This window comes from Hyperolius riggenbachi, chromosome 2 (genome assembly GCF_040937935.1).
Source record: "Hyperolius riggenbachi isolate aHypRig1 chromosome 2, aHypRig1.pri, whole genome shotgun sequence".
NCBI classification, from domain to species: domain Eukaryota; kingdom Metazoa; phylum Chordata; class Amphibia; order Anura; family Hyperoliidae; genus Hyperolius; species Hyperolius riggenbachi.
Genome location: NC_090647.1, coordinates 451,749,660 through 451,770,280, shown reverse-complemented (window position 1 = coordinate 451,770,280; position 20,621 = coordinate 451,749,660). Strand labels below are relative to the sequence as shown.

The window sequence follows — 20,621 nt, the reverse complement described above, 5'->3', positions numbered from 1 at the left end:
GGATAAGATTTTGAGCACCTCCAAGGGACAGTTAAGTGACAAGACAATACTCTGTGCAGCCCTGCGTAAGATGTCAACGCTATATAAATACTGTTTGTGTTGTGTGTAGAATAAACAGCCTGTTAGCGCCGATCGCTGGCTGGCAGGCTGATCGCTAGGGCCCGCTGTGTTTACTGACGCTCCCGTCAAATCTCGCTCCTCGTATGGCGTCACTGAGTAGTAACAGAGCCTCTCTGCGGCCGCTATCCTGTGTTAGGTGGTTGGCAAGAAAAACAAACTTATCAGTGTTTGTAAACAGAGAGTTATTTTAATGAACGTACAATAAGATATCTGCAGGTATCTTTGTCATGAGCAAAACCCTTTCCTGTTCATCCAGATACCTTCTGACTAGAGATGCCTTTGCTTTTCTGACTTCTGTCCATAAACCAATAAAAATGCTGTTATCAGAATCTGAAGTGCTATTATTGGGTTGTGCTGGACAGAAAGAGCTACAATTCAAAGTTGTTTACTGGAACTCCACTCAAAACATTTTATTTTACTGTTAGATGGTGTGTGTGGGGGATAGGTTGGAACTTGTCCGATTTTTATTACTGTCTAGGTTCTGTTTGGGACATTTTCTCCTCACTTCCTGTTACAATCAGGGCTGGATTGACCACAGGGCACTGTAGGCACGTGCCTACAGGCGCCTGATGGCAGAAAGGCGGCTCACTCTGCTCATTGAGTTCCCCCCCCCCCCTTTCCCTTCGCCCTCCTCTAATCCTGTTTCTCTACTTACAAAAAACGTAGGTGGCAACTGGGTGGAGCTACTGGTACCTTGCCTAGGGTCCCATTTCATGTCAATTCATCTCTGTGGCACAGGTAGGCTGTGGCGTAGTAATTGGGGGACAGAGGTTGTGGCCACACTGGAGCCTTTGCCCAGAGGGGCCCTCCCTCAACCACAGTATTAGCTCTTTATTGGTCCTGCGCTGGTAATGATCCCTTCAATATATATTTTGAATAGTAGTAATCACTAACAGTTTCCCATCCCCTTCTTGCAGTTGTGACACTCTGGTTGTCCCTGGTAGATTTTGGTGCGACATATAAATTGTTATGTCTAGAGTGCTGTGGGGCATGCCAAACTTGCACTGGGGCCCAAGGCTCCTTAGCTATGCCACTGCATAGCTGCAAATGGTGCATATGATTTGCTTCAACTTATTTGAACATGTTACATTCTGTCTTTTGATAATCAAGTGATGTATTTGCAGTTCCCTTTATATCTTTGTTTTGACTTATGCACACTTGTACTCCCCTTCAACCTGTACTATTGGAACTGAACGTGTTTAGTATAGCTGTGTGCTTTCTTTGTCTCATGTACATCAGTTAATATGAACTCCAGATCCATAAAGAAAGTTCTTCCTTGCTGCTAGAAGTTGTGAGCGCAGCCAGCTGCCAGGCGGGACAGCAGTGTGGGGAGTGCTAGGCACGAGGAAGACTAGAGAGCACTACAATAATGAATATATAGCGTATAGGAAGGGATCTCTATTTATTTCTGTGCAGTGATGGGGTATATTTAGCTCTGTGTATAGGCAGACACAGCTCCAGGCGGCAGCTATTACACTGCGAGCTGCTGGACACATTGAGAAGGCTCCGGGCGCCCTCTGGTGGCCGCTCCGGGTATTGCACCCCCCGCTGCAGACTGCGGGGACCGCGGGATTGAGAGTGGACCCGGAGCCCGGCAGCATGAACCCGGGGAGCCGCTCCCATCCGTCCCCGGAGCACGAAAGCGCTAAGCCGGGGCTCACCCGCCCCCACCTGTCCACGGAATCCGGTAGCTCGAAGCCTGCTGCCCGCACTGATTCTTCCCCGGAGGCCGGCAGCGACCGATTCGGGGTCCTCAGCACCGAACAGCTCCGCCAGCTTCTGCAGGACGAGGGCAAACTGCAGCGCATCGTCCGCCTGAGCGAGCAGGTAGCGGGGCTGCTGTGTGCAGACAGCTCTATATGGGTCTATAGGTGTCTCTCTGTGTGTATATGTATATGCATCTGTGTCTGTATATCTATCTATAGGGGTCTGTCTATGTATGTCTGTGTTGTGGATGTATATATGTGTGTGTTGGTATATGGCTGTGTGCATATCTATCTATATGTGTCTGTCTATGTATGTCTCTGTGTGTGTATGCATATGTGACTATATATATCTATATGTGTCTGTCTATGTATGTCTGTGTTATGCATATATATATATATATATGTCTCTGTGTGTGTGTATGTCTGTCTGTGTATATGTGTGTTGCTATGTTCATACATCACCTGAGACATAGAGCAGCTGCAGACCCTGCCTGTTGAGCCTGGAGCCGTCATCGACCCCCGAGCCCATAATAAATACACCCGACCCCATACAACCCTGGGCTGCATGCCTACATCACCTATAGGCTCCTCTGGATGTATCCAGGCAGTCTGTGCCATCTAGACACCTTCCTGGTGGATCCCTGGATGTGCCATCTTCAGCGTGTTAAGCGATGGGTTGGCTACTATAACTAGGCTTTCTTGTATCATCTAGCAAGAAGGTGGCATCACCTATAGACATGCTTGCAGAATATGACACACGCTTGCCTCTGGAAGCTTGTACGGTGTATAGATGGAAGCCCCAAACCTTTGTGGTCAAGTGCTTGCTATAGGCCCTGTGTGTGTTTTTTTTTTTCACATGGAGAAATGATTACCTACAGTCACTGCATTTTCATTGTTAGGTGGGAACAAAGTCTGTGTCTCATCCTGCTCCCATTTTACTGTGCATCCAATATTATTCTACAAACATCTGGCCAGCTTTGTCACTTGTTTGTAAATAAACAGAGCCATTCCCAGACACAGCTGCCCTGCTCTACATAAATAGAAGGGATAGCTAGGTAGCCTGAGTTTCTGTGGAGCCTGTGCTATGGATGTCCTATGAAGGCTTATTTGCAAGGCCTTGAATCCCTGGCATATCCCTATGATGAGGGACCTTCCACACCTTGTCTACGTGCAGAGCCCTCACAGCATCACACACGCTCCTTGCTTCTATACCCTCATGTTTATACATCCCTTCCACTGGCTGTGTGTTTACACAAAGCTCTGCACATCTAGCATATTGTATCCAGGGTCTCCGCCAAGCTGAGACTTATCTGTGATGTACTCACGGCTTCTAACAACACTACATGTTTATATGTATGGGCAGAGACTGTAGCAACCATAGACTGGGCCTGTACCACCCACATATCCTTCTTATGCTTACACACAGCCTGTAGCTACAGTACAGCCGTATGATGTACACAGAACCTGTAGCGTTCTTTGTGATCTGTGCATCCACAGAGGCCTCTCAGTGTGTGCAGAAATGTGTGAGCTTTGTTCGGTTTATGGGTGAATCACACCTGCCAGATGCCCATCACATATAGCACACACATCGTCTTGCCCAGCTAGCACACAATTCATTTTTTTTCACCCATGTTTTGCTATGATATTACAGGCCTGCTGGTGGTGACATGCTTTTGTATCGGTGAGCTGATCCCTCTGTCTGTCTTTTTTTTTTTTGTCTATTCTTTACGTCTCCCTCCCCTTACATCTTTCCTTTGTTCCCTTCTCTCTCCTCCTCATTATTGTCATTCATGTGTTTTACTCTTCCTCCTGGCAGATATATGTGTCCTATGTATGTTTGTTTACCTGCGTGATTCTTTGCCTCGTCCTGTGTTTTTTTGGTGGGGGGGTTATTTCCACGCATTTTGCACTTATGTTTTACCATCGTTACATTTTGCGCTCTCCCATCTTGTGTATTAGTGTCTGATTATGTTTTCTTCTCATCGCTCCTTTAACTCGTAGTACATTCTTGTATGTGGAAGCACTTTTGAAGAATCTTGTTTAATCGATTTAGTTATTAGAGCTCTGTACAAATAGCTAGCCATATTACTAGATACAATACAGCTAGTAATACATCTTACAGGGCACCTGTCACCCCCCCCCCCCCAAAAAAAAAGTATCACAAGAAGAAGTTCACTAAACAGATAAAACAATGTTTTTTTATAAAGTCTGTCAGTGTCACTATTAATTATAACGCTTAGTGTGGTTTGCCTTCTTAAAACAGAAGGTACTTGCAAGAATTCATATTTAAAGCGGAACTGAATAAAAAAAAACAAAAAACAAAGTGTTTCACTTACCTGGGGCTTCTGCTAGCGCCTTGCAGCCTTCCTGTCCCGCGCCAGTCCTGCATGATCCTCCATTCTTCCTGCTGCAGTTGCTGCGTCGGCGATACCAAAATTAGCTGGTGGCGGGAGAACGGAGGATCGTGGAAGACCGGCGCGTAACAGGAAGGCTGCAAGGGGCTGGCAGAAGCCCCAGGTAAGTGAAACTGTTTTGTTTTTTTTTTAAATATGCAGTTCCGCTTTAAGTGTGTAACTGTAGTTACCCACAATGCACACTGCTGACCACAGTTACACACTTAAATCTGAATGATCGCAAATACTTTCTGTTTTAAGAAGGCAAACCACACTAAGCATTGCTTTTTAGTAGGAGGGCTTTTCAGTTTCTTTTAGTCCCCTATACTTTCCTACTGGTTTTGGGTCACCCCGAGCTGCATGGTTACTCTATTAATTATAACATAATTCCAAATTCAGAAAAGCATTAAGATGTACATCAGAATGAGATCCTTGGGATCTGTGCATGCACCCAAAAGGGATCCATAATGAATAAATGCCACCAATGTCCAATCACAAAGCAGTGAGAGACTTCCAACTCCTTGCTGTGGAATTCAGAATCTGAATGAAAGTTCCCTCCACTGTTCAGTTTCTAGCAGGAGTTCATTTGTAAAGCGCATCCCTCTGTCATCAGAATGAGCAGTTTGACGACCTGGTTGTACTATTTATTTATTTATTGTATTTATAAAGTGACAACATACTATTGAATGATAAGTTCATGTTAAACTATTGACAAACTAATAAGCATTGTTTGGACTACACACTACACCAATGATTTGGAAAGCTCTTGCTAATGCAATGCTATGGGTGATTTTTATAAAATCACATTGCTCAAGTGGGATCACACCCATAGCATTACATTAGCAAGAGCTTTTTTAGATCACAAGCACTTAGAAAAAAGCTCTTGCAGTGAGAACCAGCCCTAAGGCCTTGGACCTACTAGCAGTGCTTTTCTAAGTGCTTGTGATTTGTAAAGTGCTTAATGTAATGCTATTATTATTATTATTATTTATTGTATTTATAAAGCGCCAACATATTATGCAGCGCTGAACATTAATTTAGGTTACAGACAATATTTAGGGGTGACATACAGCAATATGACAATACAGGAATAAAAGAAAACCAGATCACACAGCACAGTATGAGCATAAGGTAATGCTTATTCAGTCACTGGATGGAGCATGGAGATTAGGCAAGTTAGGTTTACTCAAGTGCATAGCATAGGTTCACAGTAATGGAGGTGCATGATCAAGTAGGACACAAAAGGAGGAGGACCCTGCCCAAAGGCTTACAATCTAGAAGGAGAGGTAGAGACACGAAAGGTAGGGACCAGAGTTCCGTTGTGGGTTTAGAGCAATTGTGAGGGGTGCTATGGGAGATGTTTTAAAAATCACATCCCTCAAGTGGGATCACACACATAGCATTACATTAGCAAGAGCTTTTTAAATCACAAGCACTCAGAAAAGGCTTAGAAAAGCGCTGCTAGTTAGCAATCTTGTTAAGCGACTCCTGGCATTTTTAGAGAGATTTGCGTTTTTTGCAAGTGATTTTGTATGTGTTTTTGTTTTGCAATTTGTGTGTGCAGACAAATAAATGCACTCTGACTTGAAACTCAATGGGCCTGATTCACAAAGCGGTGCAAAGTGTTTGCACGCGAGTGAAAAGCCCCTTATCACGCCTAAACTCAGTTTAGGCATGATAAGAAGAAACTCGCGCGAATTTTCCGCGTGCAAAGGTTTGCGCGCGCAACCGCGCGCGCGCAGCGGTCCCCGCTTCGCGCGAAGCTCCCATTAAGCCCTATGGGACTTTGCGTACGCGCGTACGCGCTTACGCGCGGAAACTTCGCGCGAGTTAGAGCACAAAGCGGTGATAACTTTGCTGGTGCAAAGGTTATCACGCCTAAAGTCTTTTAGGCGTGATAACTGAGTTATCACCGCTTTGTGAATCGAGCCCCATGTCTTTTAAAGCAAATTTGTTTTAAAAACGCTCACAAAATCACTGTTCAAAACGCTTTTAAAGCGATTTGCAATTTTTCCTATGTCTTGCACTGAAGCGCAATTGCCCAGAAAATGGCGCAGGACCCATGGTTGCGATTGGAAAAAAAGCTCATTGCTCATGTGAGAACTCTCACATAGGATTTCATTAGACAAGCGCTTTTACAGCATTTTTAGAAACGCTAGCAATTACTGAATTTTTTTTACTATAAGACTCATTTTTTCTCCCCCAAAAGTTGGGTAAAAAGTCACTGCGACTTATAGTCCAAATGCAGGGAGTTCATGAGTTGTGAATGTCTGCCAATATGAACCTCCAATGTCATGGAGTCCCTGTATTGAGCCCATGCAGAGGAGGACACGGGGACAAACGGAGGACACGGGGACACAAAGGAGCATAGAGGAGGACATAAGGAAGACAGAGGCGGACACATGGGGGACAGAGGAGGACACAGAGAGACACAAAAGGTACAAGGGGGCATGAAGTACAAAGGGGGCATAGTCCACAAGATGCCCCTTCACAATTGATGCACCAGGTTTAGTATATCTCTTTTCCCCTGGTTTTTGTCCTCTAGACCTAGGAGCATCTTATGGTCAGGAGCGTCTTATGGTCCGAAAAATACGAGTAAAAATACCCTCAAAACGCTCATAGTATGAACCAGCCCTCAGAGTTATTTCTCAATTGCTGCAGAGCATTTTATTAGAATGTGAGCACATTACATATTTTACATAATTACTTAAAGAAAACCTGTAACGACAAAAAGTTCCCCTGGAGGGTACTTACCTTGGTAGGGGGAAGCCTAGGGATCCTGTCGAGGCTTCCCCCGTCCTCCTGCTTCCCCCGTTCTCCTGCGTCACACGGCGGTCTCGCTCTGGCGTGGATGTAAATATTTACCTTCCCGGCTCCAGCGCGGGCACAGTATCGGCTCTCCGCTCGGAGATAGGCGGGAATAGCCGATCGTTGTCGAGCCGCTCTACTGCGCAGACACAAGTCTCCTGCGCCTGTGTAGTAGAGCGGAAGCGACGGAGATTGGCTATTTCCGCCTATCTCCGTGCTGAGAGCCGCAACAGCGCCCCCGCTGGAGCCAGGGAAGGTAAATAAATTTAGCTTGTCAGGCTTCTCAAGCCTGGATTACCGGAGACTTCGGGGGAGACAGCGCTGGATTGCCTGCAGCTACAGCGGAGGGGGAAGCCTCATTGGGACCCTGAGGCTTCCCCCTACCGAGGTAAGTATCCCCAGGGGAACTTTTTTTTTGTTACATATTCTCTTTAAACAGTTAACGTTTTTTTTACAATTTATAATTTGACATGCAGTAGCTCACGAAAGTGAGTACACCGCCTACATTTTTGTAAATATATTATTACATCTCTTCATGGGACAACACTGAAGATATGACACTTTGATACAATGTTAAGTAGTCAGTGTACAGTTTGTATAACAGTGTAAATTTGCTGTTGCATCAAAATAACTCAACACACAGCCATTAATGTCTAAACTGCTGGCAACAAGTGATGAATGTCAAAATTGTTCCCAAGGTATCAATATTTTGTGTGCCCACCATTTTTTTCCATCACTTCCTTAACGCTCTTAATCTTGGAGTTCACTAGAGCTTCACAAGTTGCTGCTGGAATCCTCTTCCATTCCTCATAAACATCACATATCTGAAAGTCTTAGTGCTCCTCCACCTTTTTTTTGAGGATGCCCCACAGATGCTCAATAGAGTTTAGGTCTGAAGACATGCTTTGCCAGTCCAGCCCATTTACCCCCTCCCTCCCTTCAGTTTCTTTAGCAAGGCAATGGTCACCTTGGAGGTGTGTTTGGAGTTGTTGGAATATTGTTGGATGTTGGAATATTGCCCTTCTTTCCAGTTTCCATAGAGAGGGGATCATGTTCTCACAGTACATGTTGGCAATCATGGTTGCCTCAATGAACTGGAGCTCACTAGTGGCAGCAGCACTCATGCAACCTCAAACCATGACACTCCCACCGCCGTGCTTGACTATAGGTAAGCCACACTTGTCTTTGTACTTCTCACCTGGTTACTGCTACATACACTTGACACCATCTGAACAAAATAAGTTTATCTTGGCCTCTTCATACTACAGGAACTGGTTCCAGAAATCCATGTTCTTTGTCTGCTTGTCTTCAGCAAATAAAACCTTTTCCGGGCTTTCTTGTTCATTGTCTTTAGAAGAGACTTCCTTCTGGAACGATAGCCATGCATACCAGTTTAATGCAACGTGCGACGTATAGTCTGAGCACTGACAGGGTGACCCCCCCCCCCCACCCCTTCAACCTCTGCAGCTACGCTGCCAGCACTCATATGTCTTTTTGCAAAAGACAAACTCTGGATATGACGCTGAGCACATGCACTCAACTTCTGTGGTCGACCATGGCGAAACTTGTTCTTTGCAGAACTTGTCCTGTTAAACCGCTCTATGGTCCTGGCCACTGTACTGGAGCTAAGTTTCAGTTTCAATCTTTTTATAGCCTAGGCCATCTATATGCCATGCTGAACTTCCAGTGACCAGTATGAGAGAGTGTGAGAGCGATAACACCAAATTTAACTTACCTGCTCCCCATACATACCTGAGACCTTGTAATACTAACGAGTAACTGTGGAGTTGAAGTCGAGGATTCTGAGCAATTTTTGGGTACCTGGAGTCGGAATTGGTGGATTCATAAACTGAGGAGTTGGAATTGGAGTCCAATGATTTTTGTACCCACTCCAAAGCCCTGCAAGGGTTGTGGAGTCGGAGTCAAGGAATCGGAGTCGGAGCAATTTTGGGTACTTGGAGTCGAAGTCGGTGGTTTCACAAACTGAAGAGTCAGAGTTGGAGTTGGATGATTTTTGTACCAACTCCACAGCCCTGGAATTTTGACATTCTTCATTTGTGGTGTACTCACTTTTATTACCAGTGGTTTAGACAAATGGCTGTGTGTTGAGTTATTTTGATGGGACAGCAAAGTTACACTGTTATCCAAGCTGTACACTGAACACCTTACATTGTATCAATGCCATATCTTCAGTGTTGTCCCATGAAAAGATACAATACAATATTTACAACAATGTGAGAGGTGTACTCACTTTTGTGAAATACTGTATATTAACTACTTGCCCACCGCGTCACGCCAATGGGCATGGCCACGGTGGCGGCCCCAGGACCGCCTAACGCCGATCGGTGTAAGGTCCTGCGGGCCTGTTTTGCAGGAGATCGAACGCACTGATGCCTGCGCATCCCTGCTTGGATTGCGGAGCTCTGCTCTGCCTTCAGTCTATAAACGGCTGTCCCCCTGGGACACAGGAGAGTGAGCGGCTCTCAAAGGCTGAAGCCTATTGGCTGGCCGGGGCGAAGCAGGTTTAAAAAAAAAAAAAAAAATAATAATCAGACCTCACCAACAGAAAGCTATGTTGGTGGGGAGAAAAGGAGGGGATCACTTGTGTGCTGAGTTGTGCGGCCCGGCAGCGAGGCCTTAAAGCTGCAGTGACCAATTTAACAAAAAATGGCCTGGTCTTTAGGGTTTAACACTGCGGTCCTCAAGTGGTTAATATGTACTAATCAGGGCTGTGGAGTAGGAGTCGAGGAGTCGGAGCAATTTTGGGTACCTGGAATCGGAGTCAGAGTGGTGGTTTCAGTAAAGCTCGATACAGTTGGTGAATGTTTGCTGTATGTTGGCCACATCCGATCTGCATGTACTGTCCTATGAGGAGGGCAGGAAGTTATTGGCTGACAGATTATGCTACGGCCATCTGCTTGTCAAATCAAATCAAATCAAAGATAGCTTTATTGGCATGACCAAGATTCATTACAGGTATTGCCAAAGCAAGGGGAAATAGGAGACATGGGAGGGGGTTGGGTAGGGGGGACAATGGCTAAGCAGTCTGTGGACATTTTTAGGTTTACAGTTCCGTTATGCTCCTCTCAGTCTGTGGCATGCTGTGACATAGTGTGCAGCGATTGTTATCTATGCTTTGACAGGTGTAGAAAGGGGTGACACCTTTAGAGACACCAGACTAATGTAAAATAATCATGGATTACCAAGCCCTAGACCGTGTTTTTTTCATTCTTAGTAAAGACAAATAGGGAACTGTGCATTACTCACTCAACCTTTATATTTGGTGCAGCTGTTCCAGAGAAATTCCCTTTGGAAAAGCTAGTCTTATGACTCAGAGATCTGTAGTTAAAGGGGCCACGAGCAGTACAGAGATATAAAAATCTGCACTTACCTGGGGCTTTTGCTAGTCCCCCGTAGGCTGCGAGGTCCCTTGGCGTCCACATGGTCCCACTGACGGCTCCGTTAAACGGGCGACTACTTATAAAGCCATGAGCTACTGCGCCTGCGTGATCCATCAGTGCACCCAACACTATCATGCGCCCGTCGCCATAAGCCTCATGTGCATTCTCAAAAGACTGAACCATGCATGTGCAGGAGGCTTAGGGCGACGGGCCCTATGCACCGCTGTACAATAGATATATGTGGTTAACCTACAAGGTAGGACAAGAACACGAAACAGGATCATGCAGGTTGAATGTCCTTGGTAACAATAGTTTAATATCTTTTCGTAGAATAGATCAATATTTAACTCAAGAGAGGGTGCCCAACAAAAGGGGGCATGATCAAGCTGGAAACACTGGAGTCGAGGACCCTTCCAAAGGCTTACAATCTATAGGGTAGGGGTAGAAATACGATGGGTGCAACTGTTGCGTGGGTGCTCAGTAGATCAATATTATGGTCCTGATGTGGGGATGGAAGTCGGGGGGGGGGGGAGGGGTAGGGGGTAGGGGTATCCCCAATGAGAAGTGCACAGTGTGAAAAGGCACCCGCCGTTGGAGGATCAGAGGGGTCGGGCCAATTTGTGTCTGTGGACAATCTGGAATCTGAATCAGAATAATTTATTTAGCCAAGTACAAATGGTGGGTTGTACCCAGAGTTGGTTTTGGCTCATACAGGTTCTGGAAGGATGAGGGGGGGAGGGGGGTAATGTCCTAAAGCCAACAGCCGAGGCTGCCATAATATGGCGCCACCAGGTGCACTTGGCAATCATCTGTCATCCGTAAGGAGACATTGGGGGGGAAGGGGGGGGGGGTAGAGGGAGGTAAAAGTTCAGCAGTAATGTTCCAATGCTCCATGAAAGAAACCTGCGTTGATGGCTGACACTGCTGAGAATCCCAACTGCTACATCTGGCATCCGTCAGATGGCCAAGGTGTTCCAGTTCAAAAGGTGCAGTAGTGTTCATTTCTGTGGTGGGTCTCAACTCCTGAGCAGCGTTTGGTAGGGCTGGTCAAGATAATCTGGCTGTCACAGAAGCGTGACACTGCCTCTGCCACCTGTCTGGCTGCCCCCCAAATGTAAAATGTCTGGCTGCCCCCCAAATGTAAAATGTCTGGCCCAGTGCCCATGCAGTGTAGATTCCCAGTGGCTCAACTCTTGGCCTCATCCGCCATCACCCCTGTGCCCAACATTACTGCGAGGTCCACTATGTGGTGCAGCATGTAACATGTGGGGTGTCTATTTGTAACGTCACACACACTCCCGGTGCCATAGTGGGATGACAGCCGAGAAGGCCAGCAGGAAAGGTGAGAATTTACACTTGTGGGGACAGCGGCCGGGCATCTATTGCGTAGTTCAGTTGTCGCTGTATTGAACGCTGTTGAGACCACATTAGCCTGAGATCTTCCAGCATGCTCTTGATACTTGACCCGGCACTGATTTTCATACAATAAAATTATTGAATGGGATGGTCATTCAGGGTGCTACATTCCGCTAACGCAACCCAAACTCCTGTCCTAGACATGCATGGTTCAGTCTAGATGTATGGGCACCTTTAGAGTTAAACTAGCCATACACACATAGATTGCTACCCGATGGCAAAATGATCAATCCCTCTGTGATCAGAATCTAATCAGAAAGAGATACTCATCACACACAGCACTTCGATGTACGATAGATTTAAGCAGGAAATCCATTGAAAATGAATTGAATTGCAGCATTGCCCTGTTTGATGCAGTGTAACGCTATGGACTGTTGATCGGCCGCTGCTCCTGCCCCGCTCCCAATCTATTGACATTTTCTGCACAGCTATGGAGTTGGGGTAATTTTTGGGAACCTGGAGTCGGAATCAGTTGTTTCATAAACTAAGGAGTCGGAGTTGGATGGTGATCAAATTCACTGGAAATCGAATGACAAAATCGATTAGTGTATGACCATCTTACCGCTTTAGCATTGATTAGAGTCTTATTACAGAAGTTCAACTGCAGTTATCATTTAGAGCTCTGGATTTTTACCTCTTGCATTGAGAGGTGCATTGTAATGCGGAATGAATGGTGCAGTGTATGCTTCACTGTATGTGACATAATGGCCAGAATGGCATTGTTTGACATGCGCATTGTTAAACATCGGTACAAAGCTCATGTCGCATCTGAGGATGGCAACCGCAGTGCTCAGATGCAACTCCAGGCGGGGGCCGGGGGGAGTGGTCAATTGTCCACCGCCTGTGCCGAGAGCTGTGTCGGCTGGTGAATGGGAGCAGCTGACAGAGTGAATTCACTGCCTTCAGCTGTCTGTAGAAAAGAGGTCTTAATGTGGTTATATAAGGATGTATGTGACTTATATCCGTGATTTAGGTATTTGGGCTGGTGCACACAAAGGGCCTGATTCACAAAGCGGTGCTAACAGTTAGCACGCTGGTGAAAAGCCCTTTATCACGCCTAAACTCAGTTTAGGCATGATAAGTTTAGGGGCCATATCCTATTCAAGGTGATAAGTAGCTTGCAGATGCGAGCCACTTATCACCTTGCCATCGCGCAAGGACTACCGGCAAACCCTATTGCCAGTATCCTTCGCGCGATGGCAGACCGTTAAGGAGCATTACTCAGGCGAAAGCCTGAGCGATGCTCCCTTTTACCGAGCGATGAGGAGTGACGTTTAAGCTGTGGTGCTGTCCATCAGCACCACGGCCTCACTCCCCACACATGCGCACAATCCGCCGCCATCTACCGCCGCTGCATCTGGGGGTCTCCTTTAACAAGGAGACCCCCAGAGCTCCCCGTCGGGTCGCCGCACACTTTAGAAGCCCCCACGCAGCTCTGCAAAGGCTCCCCTGTCATTATACATACGCCGCCGATCACCCGACGCCTCTCGCCGCAAAATCCGTCACGTAATTACAGTGTATCTAACACTGTAATTACTGTCCGCATAGGAGCCGGGGCAAAGCATCTTTGAACCTGCATCCGGGCTCCCCATTGGTCCGCTGTCTGAGCCATTTTATTGGCTCAGACAGCGGACCAATGGGGAGCCCGGCTGCAGATTCAAAGATGCTTTGCCCGGGCTCCTATGCGGACTGTAATTACAGTGTTAGATACACTGTAATTACGTGACGGATTTTGCGGCGAGAGGCGTCGGGTGATCGGCGGCATATGTATAATGACAGGGGAGCCTTTGCAGAGCTGCGTGGGAGCTTCTAAAGTGTCCGGCGACCCAACGGGGAGCTCTGGGGGTCTCTTTATTAAAGGAGACCCCCAGATGCAGCGGCGACGACGTGCGTTAGCTAGTTTAGACCTGCTTTTTGCAGGTCTAAGCTAACGCTCATGTCTTCCCGGAGGCATGAACAGGGTAATTGGATACCGTGTTAAGAACTCGCTGGGCGATTATATTGCCCAAGCCAGTTCTTTTCCACCTGGGGGGGTCTAAAGTTTAATAAGATTAGGCGATGCTCCCATCGCCTAAGTTAAGAACTCGCCAGTGCTTAGCGCTGGCGAGTTCAGCAATAGAATATGGCCCTAAGGGCTCGATTCAGTAAACCGTGCTAAGTGTTAGCACGCCTGTGAAAAGCCCTATATCACGCCTAAAGTTAGTTTAGGCATGATAAATTCACATCTAAAGACTTTAGGCGTGATAACTAGGGTGCTAACTGGGTTAGCACCCTTTACTAAATTCAAATCGTGCACAAAGTCCCGTGCGCAAAAACTTTGCGCGCGCACCGTGAAAACAGCGCACCATGAAAACAGCGCACCGGATGCGCCTATTGCATTGGGTGCGACCTTAACATCGCACCATCTTTATACTGGTTGAACTCGATGGACGTATGTCTTTTTTCAACCAAAATAACTATGTAACTATGTAACCATGTGACGTTAAAGTTGCACCCAATGCGACCTTATAGGCGCATCAACGCACCATTTTCGTCGCACCGCGATGCGACATTTCGCGCACACCGCGCTGTGCGCACGCAAAGTTTTCAGTGTGGGACTTATCGCGCGATGTAAATTTAGTAAACAGTGCTAACCCAGTTAGCACCCTAGTTATCACGCCCAAAGTCTTTAGGCGTGCTAACTGGGTTAGCACCGTTTACTGAATCAAGCCCTAGGTGTGATAAGTTTAGGCATGATAAGTTTAGGTGTGATAAGTTTAGGCATGATAAGTTTAAGCACCAACTGGGTTAGCACCGCAGTGCACAGCTGATCAAAAGTTTTGTGCTACCAAAGTCTGGTGCACTTCGCATAGAGTTTAATGGCGCTGCTTTGCGTGCGGGACTTTGCGCACGATCTAAACTTATCTAAACTTATCATGCCTAAACTTATCATGCCTAGACTTATCACGCCTAAACTTACCACACCTAAACTGGCTTTTCACCAGCGTGGTGCAATGGTTATCACGCCTAAAGTCTCTAACTGGGTTAGCACCGCTTTGTGAATCGAGCCCAAAGAGCGGTTCTGAGTGTTTTTAAAAACGCTTGCGGGTTGAAAACCGTTTGGCTAATGTATTTCAATGGGATGGTGCACACCAGAGCGGTTAGTTTTTTCCACTAACACAAACTTGGGTCCTGCAGCATTTTTGCGGATTTCTGAGGCGTTTCTGCCTCAATGTAGAGTATAGGATAGTGGAAAGTGGCTCTGAAAGTGCTAGATCAGAGTGATTTTCCAAGCGTTTTTGTTACAGAAGATGTTTAGTTACAGCTTTACTGTAACAAAATATAAAATAAATGCTACACAAAAACGCTTCAAAAAATGCTAGGCATGTTAGAAAATCGCTCCAAACATGCCTAGAATCGCTCTGAAAAACAGCTTTAAAACCCGCTAACGCTTGTGGATATGCTAGCGGATTTAGGTGTGCACTGGGCCTTTATTTAATGCAGTCATGGAAACTAATATATATATATATGTATATATATATATATATAATATACTGTATATATATATATATATATATATAATCTACACAGTGCTTTACCTTTAGTGACTGGATAGTGTAATGGTTAAGGAATCTGCCTCTGACACAGGAGACCTGGATTTGAATCTCGGATCTTCCTGTTCAGTAAGCCAGCACCAATTAAGCAAGGAGTCCTTAGGCAAGACTCCCTAACACTGCTACTGCCTATAGAATGCATCTAGTGGCTGCAGCTCTGGTGCTTTGAGTCCGACAGGAAAAAAGCACGATATCCATTTATACTTTACATTAACATTTAGACTTTACGTTTATACTATATCTATAATAATAACTATTATAATCTATTATAATAACCTCTTTATTAGCTCTTTATTGGTGCTAAGCTGGTAATGATCACCTCTATATGTGCTTTGATTAGTTGCAACCATGAATAGACTGTACTCCCTCTCCGCTTACACCCCTATGACACTACAGATATCCAAATCCAAATCCAAAAAAGCTTTATTGGCAGGACCAAACACATTTAGCATTGCCAATGGGGGGGGGGGGGGGGGGGGGGGATTTTGGGACTAATAGAAGGATATAGGTAAACAGCCCATAGGAGTGTGGAGGATGTAATGGATGGTATAGGGGGATGAGATATATAGTCCATAGGGGAGGGGGGTATAGGTATACAGTCCATAGGGGAGGGGAGTATGGGGTTATACAGTCCATGTGGTATCATGTTCCTCTCAGTTGGTGGCAGGCAGTGATACATCGGGCTGCTATTTGCACAGTTTTTTCCTCTTCCCCCAGTAGGATATAGAGTTTCCTCTCCTCATCTGTGGGGGTGAAATCTGGGATGTGGGCGGAGAGTCTCTGGAAGTGGGCGGTCCTCAGCGGTGTATATTTGCTGCAGTGTAGCAGGAAGTGGGCCTCATCTTCCAGGACCCCCTGGTCTCATTGCCAGCACAGTCTCTCCTCCCGGGGCTTCCATGTCTGTCTGTGTCGCCCTGTCTTTATCTCCAGGCTGTGGGCACTCAGACGGTACAGGCTCAAGGCCTGTCTGTCTTTGTGGTGGTGTAGCCTCTCCAGATATGGAGCCATTGTGTACTCCCTCTGTAGTGATTGGTAGATAGCGAGTTTCTGGGAGTTCTTTATGTCCCTTCTCCATTCCTCTAGGTATCGGTCCTTGCAGCTTTCTATCGTTCCTTTTATTTGGGCTTTTGTCAGCCTGTGTTGGTGGTCTTGGCTGGGCTGGCTGTTGACGCTTTGTTTCAAAGCACGTGGTATGCTTGGCAGGTTTTGGTGCTCCATATCAATTGTTATGTATAGAGAGCTTTAGGAGGCCCAATGTAAAACTTGCACTAGGACCCAAAGCTCCTAAGCTACACCACTGGAAAGTGAGAATGTATATTGTGAAGATACCAGTAGTTACATGTTCTGTTTTGGAGAAAGAACATCTGATTTTGTTGGTTAAATCTTTATGGCAACTTCTCATATTACAATGGCAACTTCTAAACTTAGTTTCTTATCTACTTATTCCATTATCAGTAGACCCTTAATAACTGAAGGGAGAGGGATATGGAGGCTGCCATGTTTATTTCCTTTTAAGCAATACCAGTTGCCTGGCCATCCTGCTGATCCCCTGCCTCTAATACTTTCAGCCATAAACCCTGAACAAGCATGCAGTAGATCAGATGTTTCTGACATTATTGTCAGATCTGACAGGATTAGCTACATGCTTGTTTCTGGTGTGATTCAGACACAACTGCAGCCAAATAGATCAGCAGGACAGCCAGGCAACTGGTATTGCTTAAAAGGAAACAAACATGGCAGCCCCACATACCTTTCACTTCATTTGTCCTTTAACACGCTGCTCACACTTGCTTGCATTACTTCATAGCAGTCAACTATTCAGCATGTATGAGCATAAATATGTTAAACAAGAGAAAGTTGGCATTGTATTGGCTGCTATGAACTGCTTGAATATCACTGCTTCTAGCATGATGTTATTAAATAAATCCTTGTGTGCTGGCCTTGATTGACCCATAGCCAGTCAGTGCAGGATGCTAAACGCCTTTCCTTCAGAGCTGCCTGGCTTCATAATGAACAGTTTAGCTGTATTATTCGGTGCACTGTTAACCGTAGATAGTAAAAGATATAAAGAAGGAAAATTGGTGTTGTATGCGATTCTTAAATTTAGTTAAAGAAAACCTTTTAAGGAGTAAATGTAAAAAGTTATATGCTCTGTAACAAAAAAAAAACATCCTCTGGGGGGTACTCACCTCAGGAGGGGGAAGCCTCCGGATCCTAATGAGGCTTCCCCCGTCCTCCTGTGTCCCACGGCGGTCTCGCTGCAGCCCACGGAACGCACAGGCGACAATTTGTCGGGCTGTGCAATATTTACCTTTTCTGGCTCCAGCGGGGGAGCTGTTGCGGCTCTTCTGACGGAGATAGGCTGAAATAGCCGATCTCTTTCGGGTCTGCTCTACTGCGCAGGCATAGGAGACTTGCGCCTGTGCAGTAGAGCGGCCAGACGGAGATCGGCTATTTTCGCCTATCTCCGTGCAGAGAATCGGTACTGCGCCTGCGCTGGAGCCCGGAAAGGTAAATATTAACACCCACGCCGTTCCGGGAGGATTTTCTCCGCTGCCGTGGGACACAGAAAGACGGGGGAAGCCTCGATAGGATCCGGAGGCTTCCCCCTACCGAGGTGAGTACCCCACCGGGGATGTTTTTAGTTACAGATTCTCTTTAAAGTGTACTTGAGGTTTCACCAAGTTAAAAATGTAAATACTTACCTAAGGAGAGGGAAGCCTTTGGATTCAATAGAGCAGTGTTCCCCAGCCCTGTCATCAAGGCCCACCAACAGTACAAGTTTTGTGGAAATCCGCAGAGGTAGTTAATCAGCTCTGCTGAAACACTAATTACCGTATTATTTGGACTATAAGATGCTCCTGACCATAAGATGCACCTAGGTTTAGGGGACAAAAAACAGGGGAAAAATATATACTAAACCTGTTCATCTTGTTGATTATGCCCTCGCTTGTACCTCACGCCTCCTTGTACCTTGTGTGTCTCCCTGTGTCCTCCTCTGTCCCCCTTGTGTCCTCCTTTGTCCCCCTGTGTCCACCTCTGTCCTCCTTGTGTCCTCCTCTATGCCCTTTTGTGTCCCCCTTGTGTCCCGTTTGTGTCCTCCTATATGCCCCTTTGTGTCCCCCATTTTTGGGGGAGAAAAAGTGAGTCTTATAGTCCAAAAAATACAGTACCTCACGTGCATGTTTGTGGTTTTCTGCAAAACATGTACTGTTGGTGGGCCTTGAGGACAGGGTTGGGGAACTCTGCTGTAGAGGCTTCACACACTGTCCTCTGGTCTCCCGCCGCCGAGTGCGGACCCCCAGAAGATCACCAACAAGGACTTGTGAGATATAACATCAGGGCTGTGCTCCTCTTCAAGTTTGAGCATGCATGCGGAAGTACGGCCGTGCCAGCATTGTAAGCTGGAGCCGCTTGTGGACGATCGGCTCTGTGCCAGAAGAAGAGTGCAGCCCTGATGTTAAGGAGGGTCCCAGTGAGCGGCGGGGGACCGGAGGACAGTGCGGGGAGCCTCTATACAGAGGCTTCTCTCTCCTTAGGTAAGTATTTACTTTTTTAAGTTTGTGATGCTTTGTGTTCTCTGTAAGTAGTGGGGAGCCTGCGTATGCTCCAGAGGCTTCCCCCATACTTTGCAAGCCCGATGCTGCTACCCGGGACTCTCTTCTTTTACCTGGCAGTTCTCCCGCCCATGTATGAGTGCGGTTGTACTGCTTATGTAAGAATTCAGGTCACGCATGCTCAGTAGCAAGAAGCCACTTGTACATAGAGGAAAAAGGCATGCACGAGCAGCTTCCTTTTTCTGGGCATGTGCGGACTGGTACTTGTGCATGCTTGTACATGGGTGAGAGCATGGCCACGAGAACACCAAGCTCTTTTCTAATAAGTTTAGAAGGACGCAGCGCTACAACAGAGGGCTTGAGAGGGCTTGGGAAAGCCTATGGGCTAACCAGAGGCTTCCCTCTATTGAGGTAAGTGACTTTTAGAACCCTTTTACTGTACATGATAGCGTTGTGGTAAAGTAGCGGTAAGCAATTTTATCACAAGAGGCCAAGTCAATGAAAGTCTATGGAGACTTTCGCGATACATCATGCTGCAGCAGAAGTAGTCAATTCACAGTAATCCAAATGCAAAGTCATCCGTGCATTCCCACACGATTCCGGTGACGGACTTCCTGTCCAGCAGGAAGTATGTCACTGAATGGGGGTGGGCCTATGCATATGACCATGTTGGCACGCTCTGCCGCAGGGTTATTTAAAATAGGGATTTGTGCGGTGTGGTGATTCCATGGCAGACCATGGGATTGCTGCAGAAGTTTAAAGAGACCCTGTAACAAAAAAAAATCTCCCTCTGGGAAATGCTTACCTCGGGAGGGGATAAGCCTCAGGGTCCCAGTGGGGCTTCCCTGTCCTCTGTAACCTGGGGGATCCTGAGCTGGCTTCCCCGAAACCTCCTCGACTATTGCTAACAAGCAACTGCACAGGCGTGGCAATATTTACCTACCACGATCCAGCGCAGGCGCAGTAGCAGCTCTTCGTTCGTGCTAAGGCGGAAATAGCTGAGCCCGAACGTATCCGTTCTACTGCGCAGGCACAAGTACTTTGCACCTGCCCAGTATAGCGGATACTATCAGGCTCGGCTATTTCCGCCTTAGCCCAAACGAAGAGCCGCGCTGGATCGCGGGAGGTGAATATTTACCTCGCCGCTGTTTGGGGGGGGGGGTTCGCAGCGATGGATTGCCAGGACAAAGGAGGATGGAGAAAGCCTCGTTAAGACCCAGAGGTTTCCCCCTCCCAAAATAAGTATCCCCGAGGGTTTTTTCTTTTTTTTTGGTTGCAGGTTTTCTTTAAAAGCAGCCTAAAATCCACTTCAATTGCGCTTTAACTGAATGCATTTACAGAGTATGCAAACTTGAGAGAACAATGTTTTTAAATTTTAGTGCTTAAAACTTCCTGTTTGATCATTAATACCTATAAAGATAATAATCAACACCTGTATATTTGTGAAATAAACGACAGTATGCCAGGCTCAGAATCCTGGTTTCCCTCTTCTTGCTGGAACTCAGTGTGCGCTCTGTTCTTGTCATTGTAAAGCAGACACAAGCTATATCCTTTTAAATCGGTTTCTGTCTTGTGATCTAGATATCCCTCATAATAAATACGTACGTGATTCAGAGGTGCCAAAGTG

General features: G+C 46.4%; 1 protein-coding gene across 1 annotated transcript in view; it reads left to right on the top strand.

The window, feature by feature from the left end:
* Positions 1 to 1,706: 1,706 nt before the first annotated feature.
* Positions 1,707 to 20,621, top strand: part of VPS37D (VPS37D subunit of ESCRT-I) — a 117,008-nt gene continuing 98,093 nt past the window's right edge. Inside the window, exon 1 of the mRNA XM_068266354.1 lies at positions 1,707 to 1,947. Coding sequence (XP_068122455.1) covers positions 1,720 to 1,947 — 228 coding nt within the window. The 5' untranslated portion in view covers positions 1,707 to 1,719. The remainder of the gene's footprint in view (positions 1,948 to 20,621) is intronic.